Genomic DNA, 18,657 nt, shown 5'->3' on the forward strand with positions numbered 1-18,657 from the left:
GCAAACATGCTTTAACTTATAGTAAGCAAACTCTAAGTACAGTAATAAATGCTTACTGATTGTATCGCTTGGTACTAACGTATGCACTTGCATATCCTTTAGCACAAGATTACACTTTGTAATCTACATATCTCCTTGAATAACTGACAATATTGAGGTGTGTTTCCCCACGGTTTACAGACAGTCTTTCCAGATGGCCAGTAAACGGGGATCACAATATCATACCACATTGCTGAGGAATGAACAATTGGCTGAATAACCATCGTGGTGAACTTTGAGGGGTCCACAAGCATCCAAACCGAGCCATGACCTCTATTGGTAATTGGTAGACCAAAAAATAAACTCATTGAAATACTGCACATAGAGTGCAAAATACTTCATAAGCAACAACTTGATGAATACGCATGCCGTTCCAAATCAGCCTTTGCTAAACACTAGGGCCCATAACACCTAGTGTGCATGCATTTAGCAAAAAAAAGATCCGAACCTGTATATCCATTATGATCCTTGCTAATACTTTTGGAAAATGTGATGCGTCTAGCACACATTAAAAAGGAATGTAAGGAGTTCTAAAAAGAAACTAAATACTTTCAATTGTAATCGTTTGCAAGCCTTGCTGAAACGTCTGAACCATAATCGAAGGTGAAACATGATCACTTCTAGGTACAAACAATGAAACTTTTGTCATTAACAATTTAGAGCCTTGCTATATGTATAAACAACCATCTGTAATGTTGTTTAGCAGTACTTGTACCTGACAAGTCATTCTAAGTATCCGACAATTTTTGGCCACACTGAAATTGCTCCGGATACGTCGTGCTAAAAATGGTCTAGAAAACAGATGTGACCAGCACCTAGGGACTTTGTCGTGACAGATAATTGAAATAATGGCGCCAGTGTCAGTCCAGAGACTCATATTCTCCACATGTGGAATATGTCTCATGTAAGGATGTGTAAAAAAGAACATCCTTCAAGTACAAGATGTACCTGTGTGTGGAGGTAACTCTAAACACTCATGACAAGAGTGAGAGGGACCCTCATTCTTTGCTCCACACTGGCTAAACCGAACTCCTTGAGTCCCTAGACCATGTTGTATCCCATGTGACAACATGTGCCAAATCGAATTCTACAAGTGGATTCATAACAGCATAATGTACATTGGACACTACGGCCCAAAATACTTGTTTTGACATTCCCTTGGCATGGCCCTGGGGATTGAACTGAAATCTTAGTTCTCCGTATTCAAATGCACAGGAGTACATCTCTCACCTGTGAAAAAAAAACAAGCAACTTTGCACTAGAAACTCTGGGTGTTGCCTTTGCAATCCAAACCCGTTGGATAGAATCTACGTAGTCAAACCCCTTGGTAAGACCTTTTGTAGATACTACTCAACTAGCAGGTAACGGTAATCAACCTAGTTAACCTTGTACAGAATGATGAGAATCAACTTGAAAAGTTGAATTTTTCTGCTACCCCATGGTAGAGTACTGGCTTCTTTCCTTGAAAGTAGAACTGGGATAGATCGAATTAAGATCCTCAATGCCTTTGGGAAGATGTAGCAATCACCCGCCGGGTCTTACCCCAAAACAGTATGTCTATAGACCATCCATAATGCTATAGAGGGAGCCGAAGATCCACCCAAGTGAAATGCCTAGCTCTTATGGACAGCCATGCTGTCTCAACCTATTGTTGCATCTATACTCCGTGGTAGAGATCAACTGATGGGAATTTAAGGTTATCAAAAGCTCAACTCAAGCGTAGCACTGAAAACATGTAGTGCAAAATGACACACTAAACATCAATGACAAGACTCTTGCTTGTCAATTAACGTCAATGTGTACTCCATTGGGTAGAGTTGTTCGATCTTGAGAACAATCATCCAAGGAATACCAACAATTGAGTCTTGCGCTAAATTGAACAATGGCTCTTAGCCAGCGTGTGTGGCTCATAGCCCTCATGGCAATTAGTGTTCAATCGTCAAACTGATGAAGACTAATGTAGATGGCATTTTGCCCAGTTTCTAGCTGAGAGTTAGAGCACCTTGGCTGAGGAGGACTCACCAGCGAAACATGTAGCAAAAGCTTCTTAGAAAGGGTGCATTATTCTTCGAGAGAAATAAGAGAGAGAGATAGAGAGTATGCTAGGACGAGGAACTTTCCTTAAGTTACTGCATTGTATGTACTGCGCCCATGCTTGTGTGCATCTTACGCGTAGGGTGCAACTTATCCTATAAGCCTGCAACAATCTGACTAGATAACGCTCGCATCGAGAGAGGTAACACAAGTCACATCTTGCCTCCTATCGTGTAGGGGATCGTGACTGTACGAAATGACTTAACAATGGCTCGTTGCCTCTGAAGTCTTAGATTTGGATTCCCTGTAGTGTTGTTGTGTGTTGACAGCAACCAAAAAGCATGTCGAAGGAATCCAGAAGTTTCCTCATCCTTGACAGAGCGTCTGGTGTTATAGCGGAAGTGTAATTTATGAGGCAGTGGAGTTGAGTCCACTAGACCAACATGCCTTGCATGCAAAATTGTAAGCCCTTGGCTACTATGAAGGCCTCAAGCGTGGGAGCCGAAGCCGTAAGTGCCTTGCACATTCTGCATTGGTAGTGATGCATCATAACGTGATGTCACCACACAGAAAAGGGGAACAAATTTCTAATCGTAACAGCTCCCCAAACTGGCGTGCCAATGCCCTTGATACCAAATCAATAGGCAGTAGCGTGGCACGCGTGAGAAGCCTTGCTTCATTCGAAATTGTCAAAGCACTTTGCTTTACACAATCAACAATATTTTCCAAATGAAATGTGTAAACATGGAAAAATAAACAAAACTGAATTTGGTCTAACCTGGTCATCCTGCTGTAACCAGTTTCCAAGAGATGTCAGAAGAAAAACTCGCTCCAAAACGGCTCATAGCCATATCTGTACAGACGCCCTTGTATATCCTATACCGTATGGTACGTGATGAAATAACTTGCAAGCATATTGTCAAGTCCGCCCAAATTTTTATGCTCATAGCATAGGCCAACGTGGGGAGTCGCAAAGCAAGATGCATAAATAGAAGCCGTGCTTCACATAAGTTCATCAAATGGATGAGACAAGAATGTAACATGAGTGGTCATAGCTAACAGATGCTCTTGGTGACATACATAGGGAAATGGCCTTGACAAATTTTGCTACTGATTGAGAATCATTACATTGCCCGACAATGAAAAGATATAATCTACAACAGCGATTGTCCAATACTGCTTGTTCAAAGCAACCTTTGCTTGACAAGTTGGCATTGTGAAAATTCATATGGTGGTCAACATTGCATTCAGCTCCTAGCTGAGGATGTCAATGTTTTTTCCACGATGCTTCATGTACGTATATTGCATGCTCCCTAGCAAGCTGCAATGGCTTGGAAACGAGTATGCATCCAATGCATGAAGCCAAGGAATCTTGATTTTCTCCGCCTTGAGATAGCACAACGACGAAAGATCAAAAATTAACAACCGACGTAAGACAGAAAGCGGTTTATTGGGGTGTCGCTATAAGGAGCCTTGCTCCTGACATGTTTTTGATGGTAGACAGTTACTTAAAATTATACTTACCGGTCGGCCATGCCGAATATCGTATTCGGATATGTCAAAGGCCCTACCTTAGTTTCCTTTGTATCAACCTTCAGTCTCCGACGAACGTGGGGTGTCGAAGTATTGTATACTCAAGCCGTGCTTGATGTTGATCCCGCAACCCAACAGTTGGTCATTGCAAACAAAGCAGGCAACAAAAGTAGAATATGTACCGAACTGTCCGTGCTTGTGCCTGCATGCAATAGCTACATAGCATGTTTGAAAACTTCAGCAAACCCAAAACAAAAACTATTGCATACCTGGTTAATCATGCAATTCGACCTGTCAGTCAGTGTGTCCATGGACCTCAAAGCACAGCCGAGCTTACGGAGAAGCTTTTCAGCACCTGCCGATCGGTTACAGCTCGCCCTTGACGACACCCTTGCTGAGTCCGAAGCTGTGCTCGAGTGCCAAGAACCCTGTGAAGACGTTTATATTGCTACCAAAAATATGGCCTTGCTATGTCATAAATGGCAGATTTTTAGAAATTATTTGGAAGAATTTCTGTAACCTCCGACTTGCAGAGTGACCTGCAACCTGCGCTTTGCCGAGTCCTTGGACCTGCTTGGTAGCTAGCCTTGAACGAGCCCGGGGTGGTCTCATGCCTTAAATAATTTAAAGGGCCAAACCAAAATATGGCCAAGTATGAAAAAAAAGGGTGTAACGAAATACCCTGTGTCCTGTGCAGAGCGTCCCTGCCTGCACGATGGAGAAGAGCGCTCTCGCTATGGACCTTCTCAGGGTGCGTTATAGCAATGAGATCTAGTTACCATGCTGAGGCGCTCCTGTCAAGCCTAGACTTGCTCAGTTTCGGTCATGTCGAAAATCCGCATGTTCCCCGACTTAGGGTTGCTACCCATGGTCCTGAGGGCTGCGATTTTATCCTCCCCGACTTGGGACAGCAGCACACGGTGCTTGCTTTTTCGGCTTCCATGCCCGCCTCATCGGAGAAGAGCCATGCCATCGCTTGCAATTCCATGCACAAATTTCGCCATGGTTGCGAGAGAGATTGAGAGGGATGCCTTGCAAAAGAGATCGAGAAAGAAAGTGAGAACAAGAGGAAAAAGAGGAGCCATGCCTCGCCATGCGAGAGCACCATCTTCGAGATCCTCCTCCATAGCTGCTTTCCTCCCCTAAGCTCTGATACCAGTGAAAGGACTAGGGAACTGAACATGCTAATCTCCACCCAGCCATGCCCTATATAGGCCCTTGGCCTGCTAAATATAGGGACCCCCTTGATTGCATGTCCATCCTGGCCCTTAGCCGTGACTGGTCCTACCCTTGTCCTGACAATTTTTCTTCCATTGAAGATACTAGGTGTCTTTTCAAGAAATTCACCTATAGGGTAACCACGATCGAGACACAACATATTAGGTCTATGGATAGCCTTGAAGCTGTAGCTGCCAGCTATCTGCTCCCTTTTGAACAAGTTGCGAAGATGCAACCATTGAACATCAAGAGCACCTCAAGAATCCCCTACTCATGCCAAAACAAAAACCAAAGCAAATGTGGATACCTAAACGGCCAACTACACAAGTACAACCAAAGGCAAACAAAACACAGACACAAGTTCAATAAAATTTTGTTTGGATCCCCAAAGTTCAACTACCGTTTCCAAAACAATGACAACAATCTACTTCTGTAACCACGACAAATACAAATGTCAACAAGGCTACTTTGCTTCCAAAGCCACTAATATTTCAAGCTACGAGCAAGTGGAAATCCAAGCCCAAACATGTGCTGCAATTGCAAAACAGAAGTGGGGTCCCGAGGAAGAGGGAATTGCCAGCATAAACATCCAACCTAGAGGTGTCCACGTCACTCCGACATTCTTCCAAAGCCACGACCAAGGTATGGCGGCCTCTACTTCAATCACATTCTTAAAACTTAAAACAACACAACCCTCCGACAATTCCTCAATGCGCTATTGAGCTACAGTTTTTATTGTCACCCACAAGCATATGTGCACAAAATACAAATATGTTGTTAAATTATTCACCAATGCCCATTTGCATATTTGGAGATGACATGATCACAGATGCCATCTCTACATAGTATTTTTCTCAACTTTGCTCCAATGGATCCTCGCAAGCCCCCCGTTGTGTATATTCCCAATCTCCAAAGATTTGAGAGTTATGCTACTTGTGCAATGCTCGCTCAGAGAGTTAAGAGCTTTCACAATTCGCATAACCACTAGCTCATAATCCTATCCTTGGTGGTCGGTGTTACAAAATTGTACTTGAATGCAAGACATTGCAAGCTCAACCCTGATTGCTAGTGACCCACAAATCTATACTATCCTAAAAGGGGGAGGGATTCCGGCCCCCTCCCCCGGACACGTGGCGGTAGCTCCTTCATCGGCTGCCTTCCGGTGGTGTGTCCTGCAGCCCAGCGCGCTCAGCGAGAGAGGAAAGGACTCCACGTAGAAAGAGAGAGAGTCCACTGGGGCCACCTTGAGCTTCACATATATCTCCAATGGATGACCACTTATGGCCGGACTTGTGTGAATTTGAGAAATATATTAAGAGAAGGAAGTAACTTGGTTCTGAACTTTCTGAGATGGGGCTCCATGACGAGCTGGGAAGTCTGGCGATGGCGGCCTCTCTCGAGCTGCCAGAAACGAAAGAGGTAGAGCGTCCTTTGAAGGCTAGAGTGAGGCGCTGTCATCAGTTGCTCAATCGCAGAATGAAGGTGGGCGTCTCCGATGGCCGCTTCTTCATCGGCAGTTTTTATTGTCTCGACAAGCAGGGGAACATAATTCTGTACGATACTCTCGAATGCAGGCCCATATATCCTTCTTCCAGGTAATTTTCAAAGCAAAATACTTTGGTCTTTGGGCACATTCTGTGCAGTTTCTTGCTCTCTGCTACAGAAGAGATGTGCTGGTTTGTGCACCATATTATGGGTGTATTTTCCGGCTTGTGCTGGCGTAATGGTGATATGAAAGGTATACTCTTGAGCAGTTCTCTTCGTAGTGGTCGCAAACTGGATGTATGCTGTTTTGAGTCAAGGTCTCACATTTGATGTACCTGTAATGATCTGTTACCTTAGGCATCAGAGGCTGGGAAAAGAAGATCCCTGGGATTAAAAAACAATCTGTGAAATACGTTAAAAAAACATCAATTGATTCATTGTTCTGAGTACAATTTGCTGGGCATGCCTATATTGTTGTGTGTTATGGCTTCTTCTCAGGGTGTTTCGATTCATCTTCATTATTTGAATGTTGCAATATAATCATCAGAGCAAGCATATCTTGATTTAATCAGACTTTGCACAACTTGGTTCTATATGGCCAGATAGCTTAGTTTCCTTTACCTGCACATGGTTGCTCATGTTAAAAGCAATTGTTTTGGGTTCTATTAAGTAAACCAGCCCTTGTGGAAATTGTATATTTAGGCAGATCTCCTTTCATTTCATCAGGGAATTTGACCAGTGATGATATGCGATCGTGTTGAAAATTGGACATGAGAGGATATGGATCTAAAAACGTGAAAATGGGGATGTAGTGACCTGTAGTTGCCAAGAAACTTGTCTCTTTAGCTTGCAAAACTTGTGAATCTGTCGAAACCTCTGAAATTTTTTAAAGATGTCTCAAGCAAAGGGGTGCTAACAAGTACATCTTCTTGTATACTTGAAGATTGCAACTTTCAAGAGGCCCTTTGAATCTGGTCTTGTTGTAGCATTTGTTAATTTTAAGTTCAATTTGATTCTAGTCAGAGCTGTGTATTTGTGCATACAGACCTTTACTCACATCTAGGTTTTTACTGCAGGGATGCAGGTGTAGAGTCACTGACATCCTCGCTCTCAACATCATCAGCATCTTTGGAACAGCGGAATCTTGGCCTCGTGCTTATCCCTGCTCGCTGCCGGACCTCCTGTCTTGTAGAGGGCTCTCTCGAAGAAAAGCTAAGTTTGCTTTCTCTTCAGGAGGATTGATACTCGTGGCAACCTTTCGTTAAACAAGGAACATACATACAGGTAAAAGCATCAGCGTGCAAAATTGCAGCATTCTTTGCACAATGTGATGGATGCAAATCAGATCGCCTCAATCACAATACAAGCATTATCTGAAGAGGAGAGGACTGCATCTGACGAGCATGGCATGGCATTTTAGTCCAGAATTTGTAGTAATCAAAGCATACAAGCTTTCTGCTGTTTTAAGGCTTTTAGTTTAGGGAGTAGCTTCCAATGTTTGAGATGGGGTATTGTATGCCTCCTCCCATGCAAATGTTGCTAGTATTTTGTGGACATCTATACGTATAAGCATGTGCTTGTAGACACCGCCCCTGCACATCCATGTGGGCATTGGCATATTGCGCAAAGAGCGTTGTTTTGAGTTCTTTCTTTTGGTTTAAGGGTGTTTTTTGAACGCGGATACGTCAGATTCTTTCCCTCTCTAATTTGATTTGTTGTTTCTCAGTACTTCTTTAGCCCTTGGTACACAACAAACGTTCTTAGTTCCAATTGATCGGCAGTTGTTTGTGAGTTTCATCCTTTGCCTAAGTGTTCATATTCTGGTTGTTCCTAAGCTCAAACGTTATCAATCATGAAGACCTCACTATCTTCTACATTTAAATTGAAAGTGGTGGTTTTCTCTGTGCGGGCAGATAGTTTTGCTCATCTTTTGGAGCCATGTCTTACAAAAATAGCTTACAAACACTAGGGCTGCAGGTTTTCGGCTTTCTAAAAGAAGCCTTACAGAAGAGAAGAAAGCTAGGCGGACATTTGAAATTTTATTATTTCTAATATTGATTGAACTTAAACAACCCCCCTCCCTCTCTCTCTCTCTCTCTCTCTCAGATATACACACACACACACACACACAAACACAAGTTTGTTCCATTGCAATGGTCATTGGTATTGGTCTATGACTTTGGGAAAAATAGAACTTTCAAAAATATCATGCAAAAGGGCTTAGTAGACACCGCGAGTCATGATACTTTTGAAAGTTCAAATTTTTACCCCTTTGAAAGCTCCTCTAGCCTCTCGTTTGGTAGTAAAAGTAGTAAAATTTTGTATTTCTTCTTGTTGGTAGCCAACAAGTAGAGAAATATCAAATATTGGGAGCAATTTGAATGCCTTTGTTCCAATTTATTCGCCGACAAGGTCTTGGGTCGGGGGGCAGCGACTGTGAGCCGTGCATGTGTTGCCCTTTTTGACCCGGAATTTTCGTTGCGGCCGTCGGATGCACAACACGTCAGCATCCAGAAGATGAAGCCCGGGGCTCTAATCGCTTGCTTGCATGTCAGTGGTGGGAATGGGCTGAGGTGTTGACACCTCATCTCTCACAATCGATACCCTCAAACCCAGGTATTGTTGAAAGGTTAGCACATGTTAAGCTGTTGTCAGAGCCCTACTGTCGGACCATGTTGCTGTTAGAGCTCAACTGTCGGCCCCCCTCCCCCAACACCATTGACGACTAGGAATGGTCACCCACCGATCATTCCTGTAATCAGGGCTCCCGATCTCAGTTGATCGCCCATGATTAATGGGAACGGTCAGCAGGTGACCATTCCCTACACCATCTTTTGGCATTTCATTTCCTACTTGCTCGACATTGTCAATGGTCGCCTATTGACCATTCCCATAATTAGGGCTCCCGGCCTCCGTCGGTCGCCCATGATTAATGGGAACAGTCAGTAGACGACCATTCCCTACAACACATTTTGGCATCCCATTTTCTACTTGCTCGACATTGGAAATGGTCGCCCACTGACCATTCCTGTATTCAGGGCTCCCGGCCTCCGTCGATCGCCCATGATTAACAGGAACAGTCAGTAGGCGACCTTTTCCTACACCATCTTTAGGCATTCCATTTTCTACTTGCTCGACATTGCTTGTCATCACAAGTTATAGCATTCTTTTCAAAATAAGGAAAGATATTTCACAAGTGGATGGGCGAAACTAATCTTTGAAATTTTATTCTTGCTGTCCAATTGTAGCATATAGGGACCTTTCATGAGAGTGTATACTCAAGGTCTCATTTGCAAGTGGGCATCTTCAGTCAATTCAACTAGGTTCTCACATTGGATCTACACCTCCAAATTAAGTGCTCCATAGGTGGCTTACATTACTGAAAGTGCACAATTAAGGTGACGGGGCGGTCACACAAAAGGGCCATGGATTTGGAGTCCCCTTTTGGTAGATATGTTGTTTTTTCTTTGTCTTGATCTCTTGAAATCATGCCATACATAGAAACACATGAATTTTTCTTCATACTTCAATTTACTCTTTTTTTTCGCCCTCTTCATGTCACACTTTTATTGGCACTACCAGAGGCTCCCCACTAGAGCCCCCAAATCTTGCTAAAATAGTTGGCAATTGCTTCACCTGAATTTCCGGCTTGTGCAAATGATTTGTGTTCTCTTTCTAGAACACCGTTAGTGACTTGGTCCACCACACGCCTTGTTTGATTAATGCATCACATTATCAAGAAACAGACTTTTTCTTAGCTTTACCACTAGCATAGTATATTCTTCAAGACTTTGAATAGCAAATTATATGAGGCATGTGCTATATGGAACCATATTTCAATCAGTATAACTAGTATTTTGTCAAAAGGAAAGGAAGAGGCTTATAACATTACCCAGCAAATGAGATAATGAGACCAGCTTAGTCCTCAACTCAGAGAGTGTCTTTTAGTTATTTAAAGCATATCTTAGGCACACACAGTAAAGCTTGGGTGAACAATCTTGACCCTTGATAACTCTTTTGATAACTGTTCAGAATTCCCATTAATTTTGAATGTTGAGGAGACAACGTGCATGCTTAAAGTTTTTAATTTTCCTAGCTTTCATAGCTTTTGAAAGACATTTCCCCTAGCTTAACAATGGCCTTTTTTGCGAAATGGGACGTTCATGGGTGGTTCTACATTTTATTTTCTTCTCGGGATTTGGTCCAAGCTTATATCGCCAAGGCATCCTGGCGGAGGTTATGTCCCTATTTGGAACTATAACATCCCCCTTGGAAGATTGGTTACCCCTATTGCGTCAGCTCTCTTTTGGGGTGGTCAATGCTAAGACTTGAACACATAGCCTTTTCTTCCTGAACCTCACTAAATGATAGGGATGATCTTAAGCAGAGGAAGTGTCCCGGCTTCCAATCCTTCTCTTTTGACTATATCATAAAGAGCGTTTTGTTTTTACCATCTTTATACTAAAAAGTTTGTACATTTTCTGTAAATGACCGCTAGAATGATCAAGGCCAAGGCGATCATGTAAATGTAAGTAAAGTGTAAGGATTCAAAAGGTGACTCATATAACCAAGACACCAAGCCCCTTTCACCTTTTTAGAGTTAGAAGAGAGAGAGAGAGAGAGAGAGAGAGAGAGAGAGAGATGTTGCCATGCACACACATAAAGTGTAAGAGAAAGGAAAATGAAAAATTTTCAGCATCTCACACAAGAATGGCTTAAAATCTTAGCCGCCAAGGTGCACGGAACACTTGTGTCCCTTGAATATTTGATGGTTTATTTATAGCACCTTGTGCCAAATTTTGCATGTCAATCCATAGCCACATGCTCCAAGAGCTGCTTCATGCTTGTATCCCTCTAGGCCTCGTCTATTCCCTAACTAAGGTATCTACAAAAAAATAGTCGCAAAGTGATTAAGGCAAATGACCACCAAAACTAGTTTGCACGACAATCCTTTGTCCTTTCTTCACACATCAGTCTCACAAGTAGTGAAACCACTAACATGGAGCAAGAATCAAGTAAGGATCTTTACAAGTCAAGCTATCCCGTTTTGATATGCCTCTCCGTTTTACCCCAATCCAAAACACAGTGACCATCCAAATATAAGCTAGAGAGGATGGACAAGTTCTTAGCACTTTTCTCAACCTCCCTCCATGTTCTACAACCATGAATTGAGAAATCAAAAGTTCCAAACAAAATCTAAGTTTGGCTATCATGGTACCTTTATTGGTCTTCTTTTCCAAATCCTTGCTCTTGCCCTAAGGTGATGTCCTAAGTAAGCCATTCACTCCACACAATGTACATCCTTTTTCCTCCTGACAACTATGTTATCTTCATCAATCTCTTCCCCTTTTTATTTCTCTCCTTCCACCAATTTTGGGTTTCCTCCTAATTTGACAATATCCGAATTGATGGATATCCAAATCATATCTTGTGATGGAGCCTCATCATATTGCATACAAACCCTTCATACCTTTGTGTCATAAGCACCTCCGACACTAAAGTGTACATGTTTATTTGTAGAAAGAGCTTTGTCTCCGGAAAACTGAATTGATATCTTACATTTATTATTGAAACGACAAGGTCTTCCATCATACATCATACAAGGATACCTATGGGTTCATATGTAACGTAGCGATCTAGCCGTTCATTTCCCTCAATGTTCCATGACTCAAAATCTCTGTGATTTGCTAGTAGAGGGATCAATTTCTTGGTTATCACCAGAGGGATTTGCTAGTAGAGGGATCAAATTCTTGGTTATAACAAGAGGTTATTAATGAATACCCCCCATATATGTAATGGATAAGCATCATATTTTTTTGGCCAAACTCACAATTGTGAGTGGATGTATTGATATTTTTACAAAAGAAATGTACAAGGTAACCTCAAGCTCATGTTGAGCCATGAGAAATCACATGATACACGAAAAGCATCAAATTTTAACACAACCATACTTGCTGTCAAATACAAATAGGTTGCATCAATTCGACAATATATGACAAAAAATCAAGAGGAGGTAAAGACCTTTTTTTTAGTTTTGCAAAAAACAAAAGGTTGTGTTACTTAAATTCGAGTGGTCGATGAGCCCATTCTACTGCTACTTCTTTCCTCCACCACATGTTTACATGCATACATCAATACCAAATAAATGCCTTACTCGGCCTTACTACTTCACCTACAAAACTAGCAATATGGACTCTTTCTATATTTAGTCCACCTGTAAAAGGAAAAGACCTCTAGGCATCCGTAGGCTTTCCTCTATGTATCCAACACTACAATGACAGTGCAAGATCTAATTATAATGCCTCATTAATTATAGATGATGCACACAACAATGAAGTATGCCCACAAAGTTGGGGGAGAGGGGGGTCAGTGATAGGTTTTGACACCCATCTATTTTTCTTATGCCTTTTTCTTTTCCTCCGTAACAAGGTAAAATCTTCATGAGTTTGCTATTAGAAGGGCTTGTGTAAATATTAACCTTCTATAGGAAGAGGGAAATATAATAGTTGCCATTGGAAGGGGAGTGCATTGAGATGCTCTCTCAATCTGCAATGGGGAAAGCAATGGTCAGAGGCTAGATGGACAACGATAGTGAATAACATCTGGCACCCGCAATGGCCACTAACTATAAAGGTCTTTCTATGGAAGGTGTTATGGTGGGCTTTGCCGATAGGAACTAAGATAGCATTGAGAATAGAGTCATATATAAAATAAGCTTATCTTCTAGTGTATATGTTGACTTATGCAAAGGTTTGTAAATGAAAATTGTATTAGTATAGCTCACTAAACATGTCGCTTTCTTATATTGTTTGCCAAACTTGTTGCTAAGAGCCCCATCCCACCCATGGGCTCGGGGGGATACAACACTTCTATCCTGTGTAAACTGAGTGGTCATGCAGAAAAATAAAGTGTGCTTATGGAGCATGGAGGGGTTGCTGCGTGCGCAGCAACCCCTACAAAACTCTGCATAATGGCAAATACTTGAAGCGCTTCACCTCGCGATGCTAGATCATGGTGTTTTCGATTGGCGGTTGTAGGTCACAAGCCTCAATTTGGAACTGTTGCTATGCCCGCAGACTTCTCCACAGCCAACTGTCGCTAGCAAGGATAAAAAAACATGGAGTCAATGCGAGGTTATAACGCATGGATTATTTGCACCGTAGCCAATGCAAGGGCTTGGCGAGACGAGGCTCTAAGCTACAAAAATTGACTTTTAATGTTTGTGAGATTCTGTCGTTACAAGGGAAAAATGTGAGAATAGGATTCCTGAGGATGAGCCGTCCAAGTTCGGGTGACGGTGTGGATGAGGATGAGCCGCTTTTTGTTTCGAGTAAGAATGAGCCGATGGTTTTCTAAAAGAAGGTGTAGGGAAAGGACACAAGGACACTTAGTGTCCTTTCCTTGAAATCAGGGCGACCCCATAGCGACCGACGAAGGCCGGGAGCCATGGGGGAGAACTGATTTCAAGGAACCGGTTGTCAAATGTCCAAGGCGAGGGGGGCAAGACAACGACCTGCGAGGACATTCTGGAAAGTGACGGTTGCGAAAGCGGCCCTGCAATCACGTGCACTAACATGCATGCCAATGATTGGCTTTATAAAAAAAAAAAGAGCTTGCAATTCCACCAACTGATGTGCCAGCTATCCAACGGATTGGGAAGATAATTCTGTGTTTTAATCGCTAGTTAACAAAGGGCCATGATGTGCAACCCCCCTCCCTTGGACTTTGATAGAGTGGGTGGGTCTAAAGGTGGGACAAAGGGGCTTTTTGGCCTTCTAAAGGCCTTAGCACCCCAAGGGTGAAGGCCATTCAAATTTATTTGCTATACAAGTGTCTCCAAGAGCTTTAAAAGTTCTAGCCTTTCAAATACTATTGTCTAAACCCTACATTCACTTTATCGACATGCTTGAAAAAGACTTTAGAGAATAAAAGATACCAATATGTATATGATTTTGGGTTGATTCTTTTAGTAAGAATTTAAATGAGATCCCACTTTGTTGAAGGGAAGAAATAACAAACAAAGTCAAAGGGAGGTCAAAAATGGTGGACAACCACCCAATTGGAGGCGAGAGAGTGACCTGAGGGTTGGTAAGAGAGGTTATATTACAGAGCTAGGAGAAAAAGATTGTTTTTTCTTAATATGTTTGTGCCGGTATTGCGCACACCAAAGAGCTTGTAGGTGGAGTGGCTCAGCCCGAAGATTTCTCTCTCGCTTGGTGAGGTCATGAGGTCGAGGTCGTTCATTGCGTGGTGCTTATTTGAGACGTGTCGAATTTGAATTGCTAAGTTGAAGTGGGATCTATGAAGATTCAATCTAATGAGAGTAGAAAGAGCGAGTTTGATCCCATGATGTGATGAATTGATAAACGGTCCTTTCATTTAAGGACTTCAAAACACTTTTTCATTTCATTAAGTTGTTTTATTATTTTCTATGCTTATTAAATCTAGCTTTTCTTATAAAAAAATATTAAATAATTTTTTTGTTTAAAATTAATACATTTTTTTTATTTTATTGTTTTTTTACATATAAGATTTTCACAAAATGTGAGAATTACCAATTTTTTTATTTTATTATATCTTATGCCTATCAAAATGTACCTTTTCCTATGAAAACATTAAAATTTTCTTCTGTTTTAATTTGGCAATGGGCCCTTTTAATGTTTTATTGCGTATAAATTTCTCACAAAATGTGAGAATTATCAAGTTTTATAAGTTTATTATATCTTATGCCTATTAGACCTACCTTTTCCTATGAAAATATTAAGTTTTTTTTGTTTTAATTTGGCAATGAGTCCCTTTACTTTGCATTTCATTTTATTTTCTTTTAGAAATGTCAATGTGAGCCTTTCAATTTGCTATTTAAGTGGGGTGGCCTTCTAACATATAAGTCATATGTGTTTATGTGTGTATAATGGACAATAAAATTTTATATTAAAATACAAAAAATGATATCTGATTGTAAGAACTCATTCATACCTATTTCCCACAACTCTCATCCCCCTTGATGATGGGTCTTCTCTTTAGGAGGCCTTCGCAACTCTTCACCTTATTATGTATGAAAATGAGCAGAACTGCCTACATTGGTTACCATTGGCAATTTATTGCAGTTTCCCTTTTATCATTTGTTGCAGAAATCCTAGATGTGTGAAAGAGATAAATGGGCAAAGTGCATGGTTGCAAAAATGATTTGTTTATTGTAAAAAAATTGAACCTTGGTTAAAGGTGCGGGGTTTAAAAAATAGTAGAATATAGTATGTGGTATACATTTCAAAAAAGAAAATAGAAAGGAATCTTCTATGATGCTCACGGGGGGGCGCAGAGGTAGTGACAAGCGGTGAGAGTCATGACAGCCAGGCAGCATGCCATGTAGGAGGGGGAAGAAGAGGCCCAGATAGCGATGGCACTGCGGTGTTGAGAAGCTGGAAGTAGTAGTAGTACGTTAGTTTGGAAAAACAAAAGAGTTAAAAATCTCTCCAAATTCTTCTCTCCATACCAAGCCATGACTGCCTACTCTATTATGGAGAAGAGTATTAGACGAATCCACGTGGTAGCTTGCAAAACATTGAGGGGTAGATAGGAGGCGAACAGGTGCGAGAGCTGGCCTTGGGCCTTGCTACCACTGGTCAGAGGTTTCTGTGGGTTCTTTGTGGGAGCATGGACATGGGCTTGGCATGTGCAAATTGGTCCACTGGGCACCACAGGCATTGGTGCTTTCCCACCCGATAGTGGGTGGCTTCTTCTCACACTACGACTGGGACTCCACCTTGGAGAGTATCTGAAGCTGGGTGCCCATTCTTGGGTGGCCTTCCATGAATGAACAGTTCACCGACTACTGGCTTGCTATGCATGTCTAGAGGCCTCATGCTCGATCGCAACCAGGAAAATCATGTTTCCAAGGAAGACGTAGAAAGGGTTCTGAGACAACTTATGGAGGTCCCCCTTTCAACATCCATGCATTCAAGAGCCAAAGAGCTTGCACTTCCGGCTCGCAAATACCACACTGCTATCTCTTCTATCGTGGAGGACATGTGCAAGAGCCGAAGAGCTTGCACTTTTGGCCCACAAAGACCATAGTGCCGTCACTTCTATTGTGGAGGACATACATAGAGCCTCCAATTTGGTCTCAAAATGTATCATTCTCAACGCGGACAACCCTCGGGACTAAGTGGCATGGGCATGGGGGGTGGGATCTATAGTGGGGGGATTGTGGACCGTAGATCTGGGCGACAGCGCCGAAAGTAATCTAGGGGACATGGCAAGCCTGACATTGCTTTATGAGCACATGAAGAGGCTCAAATTAAATGGGCACAAATATGCGAGCAAGATCAAGAGGTATCATTAAGATAGCATGTTGGTTCGGTGGCGGCGTGTCCTTGTACCTACCTATAGGGGTGAATGCTCGCCAAGTCGGGTCGGGATGGTTAGGATGCTGTTGTGTTTGATCTTGATGGACCTCCGACATGGGTCCGTTCTGGCAGGGGAGGGTCTTCATGGTGGCTTTGATTCTGCTGCTCCTTGGCGGTTGTGGACTGCGGAGTTTTCAGGGGGAATGTTCTAAGGTGGTCGACTTGGGTTGCCCTGGGGCATGTGGATGTTTGAGGAATGGACGTTGTCTGGAATGTTCAAGGTGTGACGACAAGGTGTTGTTGGCCGAGGGCAAGGGCGTTGGATATATGCTGTGTTCGGATGGAGGCAGGGTGGCTTTGCGTGGCCCACTGCGCAGGAATTCCGTGGATGTAGGTGATGACTTGGTTGGTGTGTGGATTTTTTTGTCATGTCTATGTTTGGTGCAAGAAGACATGGCTTATGAAGGTGGCAGCTCCATGTTCCCTCGTGGCATCCTCCTGCAACAATTTCGGATTTAGTTGTGGCTCATGGTCCGTGTGGATCTCGTGTTAGCCGGTGCGGCATTAGTCGGATGTAGCTATTGATTTATGGCTCGAGTGGCTCCCATGTTAACCGATGTATTGTTTTGTGTGTGGGTGGCTCCCCGTCTCAGCCAATGTAAATATGTTGTGGTGGATGTTCGTGGATGCTCCTCCTCCGTCTGAGGGGAGTTATGTATAGATGTTTTGGTTTTCTTAATACGATACTTCTGGAAAAAAAAGAAGGATAACATGTTGCTTCCATGAATGAGAATAAAATTAGCCTTTCCATGAGCAATGTGGACCAAAAGACATTGAAAGATCTTTTGCCCCTCTTCACAAGGGCATCAACCATAAGAGCTTGGCTATTTAAGCCCCCAGAGCTCCTCACTTGCTCCTTGCTTCTTTGTCCTGCTGTCGTTTACAAATCTCCCACCAAGAGACCTCTAAGACCTTGTTTACCTCTAGTACCACATTGCTTCCTTCAAAAAGTTTCTCATTTTTGGAAATCCATAAAGCAAAAAACTTGGCTATTTATCGAGGTAGAGTTTCACATGTCCTTAGCCATGGCTGCTTTGTACAACTTGCATGCTTCGTGAATGAAATGAAGGGATCGTGCATGGGCCCCAACTTGCCACATACATTATTGCTAATCATTGCCTAAAACAATTGGGGATACATCCCACCTACATATTTTCAAGCATTGTTGCTAATCTATTGATCCTATAATGGAGAGCCATTTTCAGGCTCTCCATGTGGCTCAAGGCAAGAAACGGTGGCTCTGGTGAATAGTGGTCGAGAGTCATGGAGGGGAATAGTTGGGAGCGGGAGTGGCACGAGAGAGAGAGAGAGAGAGAGAGAGAGAGAGAGAGAGAGAGAGAGAGAGAGAGAGAGATGCCCTCAGGGGGAGCCTATAGTACGGTTGGCCATTGACAAAGGTGTTCTGTGTGTGTGTGTGTGTGTGTGTGTGTGTGTGTGTGTGTGTGTATGTGTGTGTGTGTGTGTGTTTTACAAGAAGCTTAACAAGCAATGAAGCAAGTGTGGGTGGATATAGACGAACAACAACAAAAGATTAGGAGTGTGTCTTGGCGAGGGCTCCAATGTCATGTTCTCTCCTTGGATCTCCAAGGAGAATAAGATTTGGGTATACAATCTTCTCTGTCGAGGCTTCACCCCACACCAAGTTCTTGATGGTCACATCCAATCACTACATGCAAAAGTCAATGCTAACCCCAATCGCCCAAAGTCAAGGGATGATTTCCTATCTGCTCATGATATAGTGAATATATAAAAAAAGCTAGCAATCGAAACCTAGATCAACTGCATGAGGATGATGCTGAGAGTACGTGACGCTGATGTTTGGAGAACGCATCTATTGTTTTCATATATCAAGAGAAAAATTGTGCGCATCAGCAAGATTTCATTTCGGGGATTCAAACACCTTGGCAAAAGGAAATGTGTAGAGTTTATAGAGATGCCAACC

The 18,657-nt window shown here is 42.5% G+C and overlaps 1 protein-coding gene across 1 annotated transcript; it reads left to right on the plus strand.

The window, feature by feature from the left end:
• The first annotated feature begins 6,159 nt into the window (after positions 1-6,159).
• LOC147450191 (Small nuclear ribonucleoprotein family protein) lies at positions 6,160-7,955 on the plus strand. The gene is made up of 2 exons (XM_086520671.1): positions 6,160-6,419; positions 7,386-7,955. The coding sequence occupies exons 1-2, from the start codon at positions 6,175-6,177 to the stop codon at positions 7,549-7,551; spliced, it is 411 nt and encodes a 136-aa protein (XP_086376797.1). The 5' UTR covers positions 6,160-6,174; the 3' UTR covers positions 7,552-7,955.
• The last annotated feature ends 10,702 nt before the right edge of the window (positions 7,956-18,657 follow it).

Source organism: Adiantum capillus-veneris, chromosome 9, assembly GCF_014529385.1.
Source record: "Adiantum capillus-veneris isolate H3 chromosome 9, ASM1452938v2, whole genome shotgun sequence".
Classification (NCBI taxonomy): domain Eukaryota; kingdom Viridiplantae; phylum Streptophyta; class Polypodiopsida; order Polypodiales; family Pteridaceae; genus Adiantum; species Adiantum capillus-veneris.

What these genes read in the sequence shown, in the direction of transcription:
- LOC147450191 (XM_086520671.1), top strand. Translation starts at nt 6,175, where the DNA reads ATGGGGCTCCATGACGAGCTGGGAAGTCTGGCGATGGCGGCCTCTCTC. An exon ending in CCCATATATCCTTCTTCCAG is followed by an intron (nt 6,420 to 7,385) that starts GTAATTTTCAAA and finishes TTTTTACTGCAG; the next exon opens with GGATGCAGGTGTAGAGTCAC.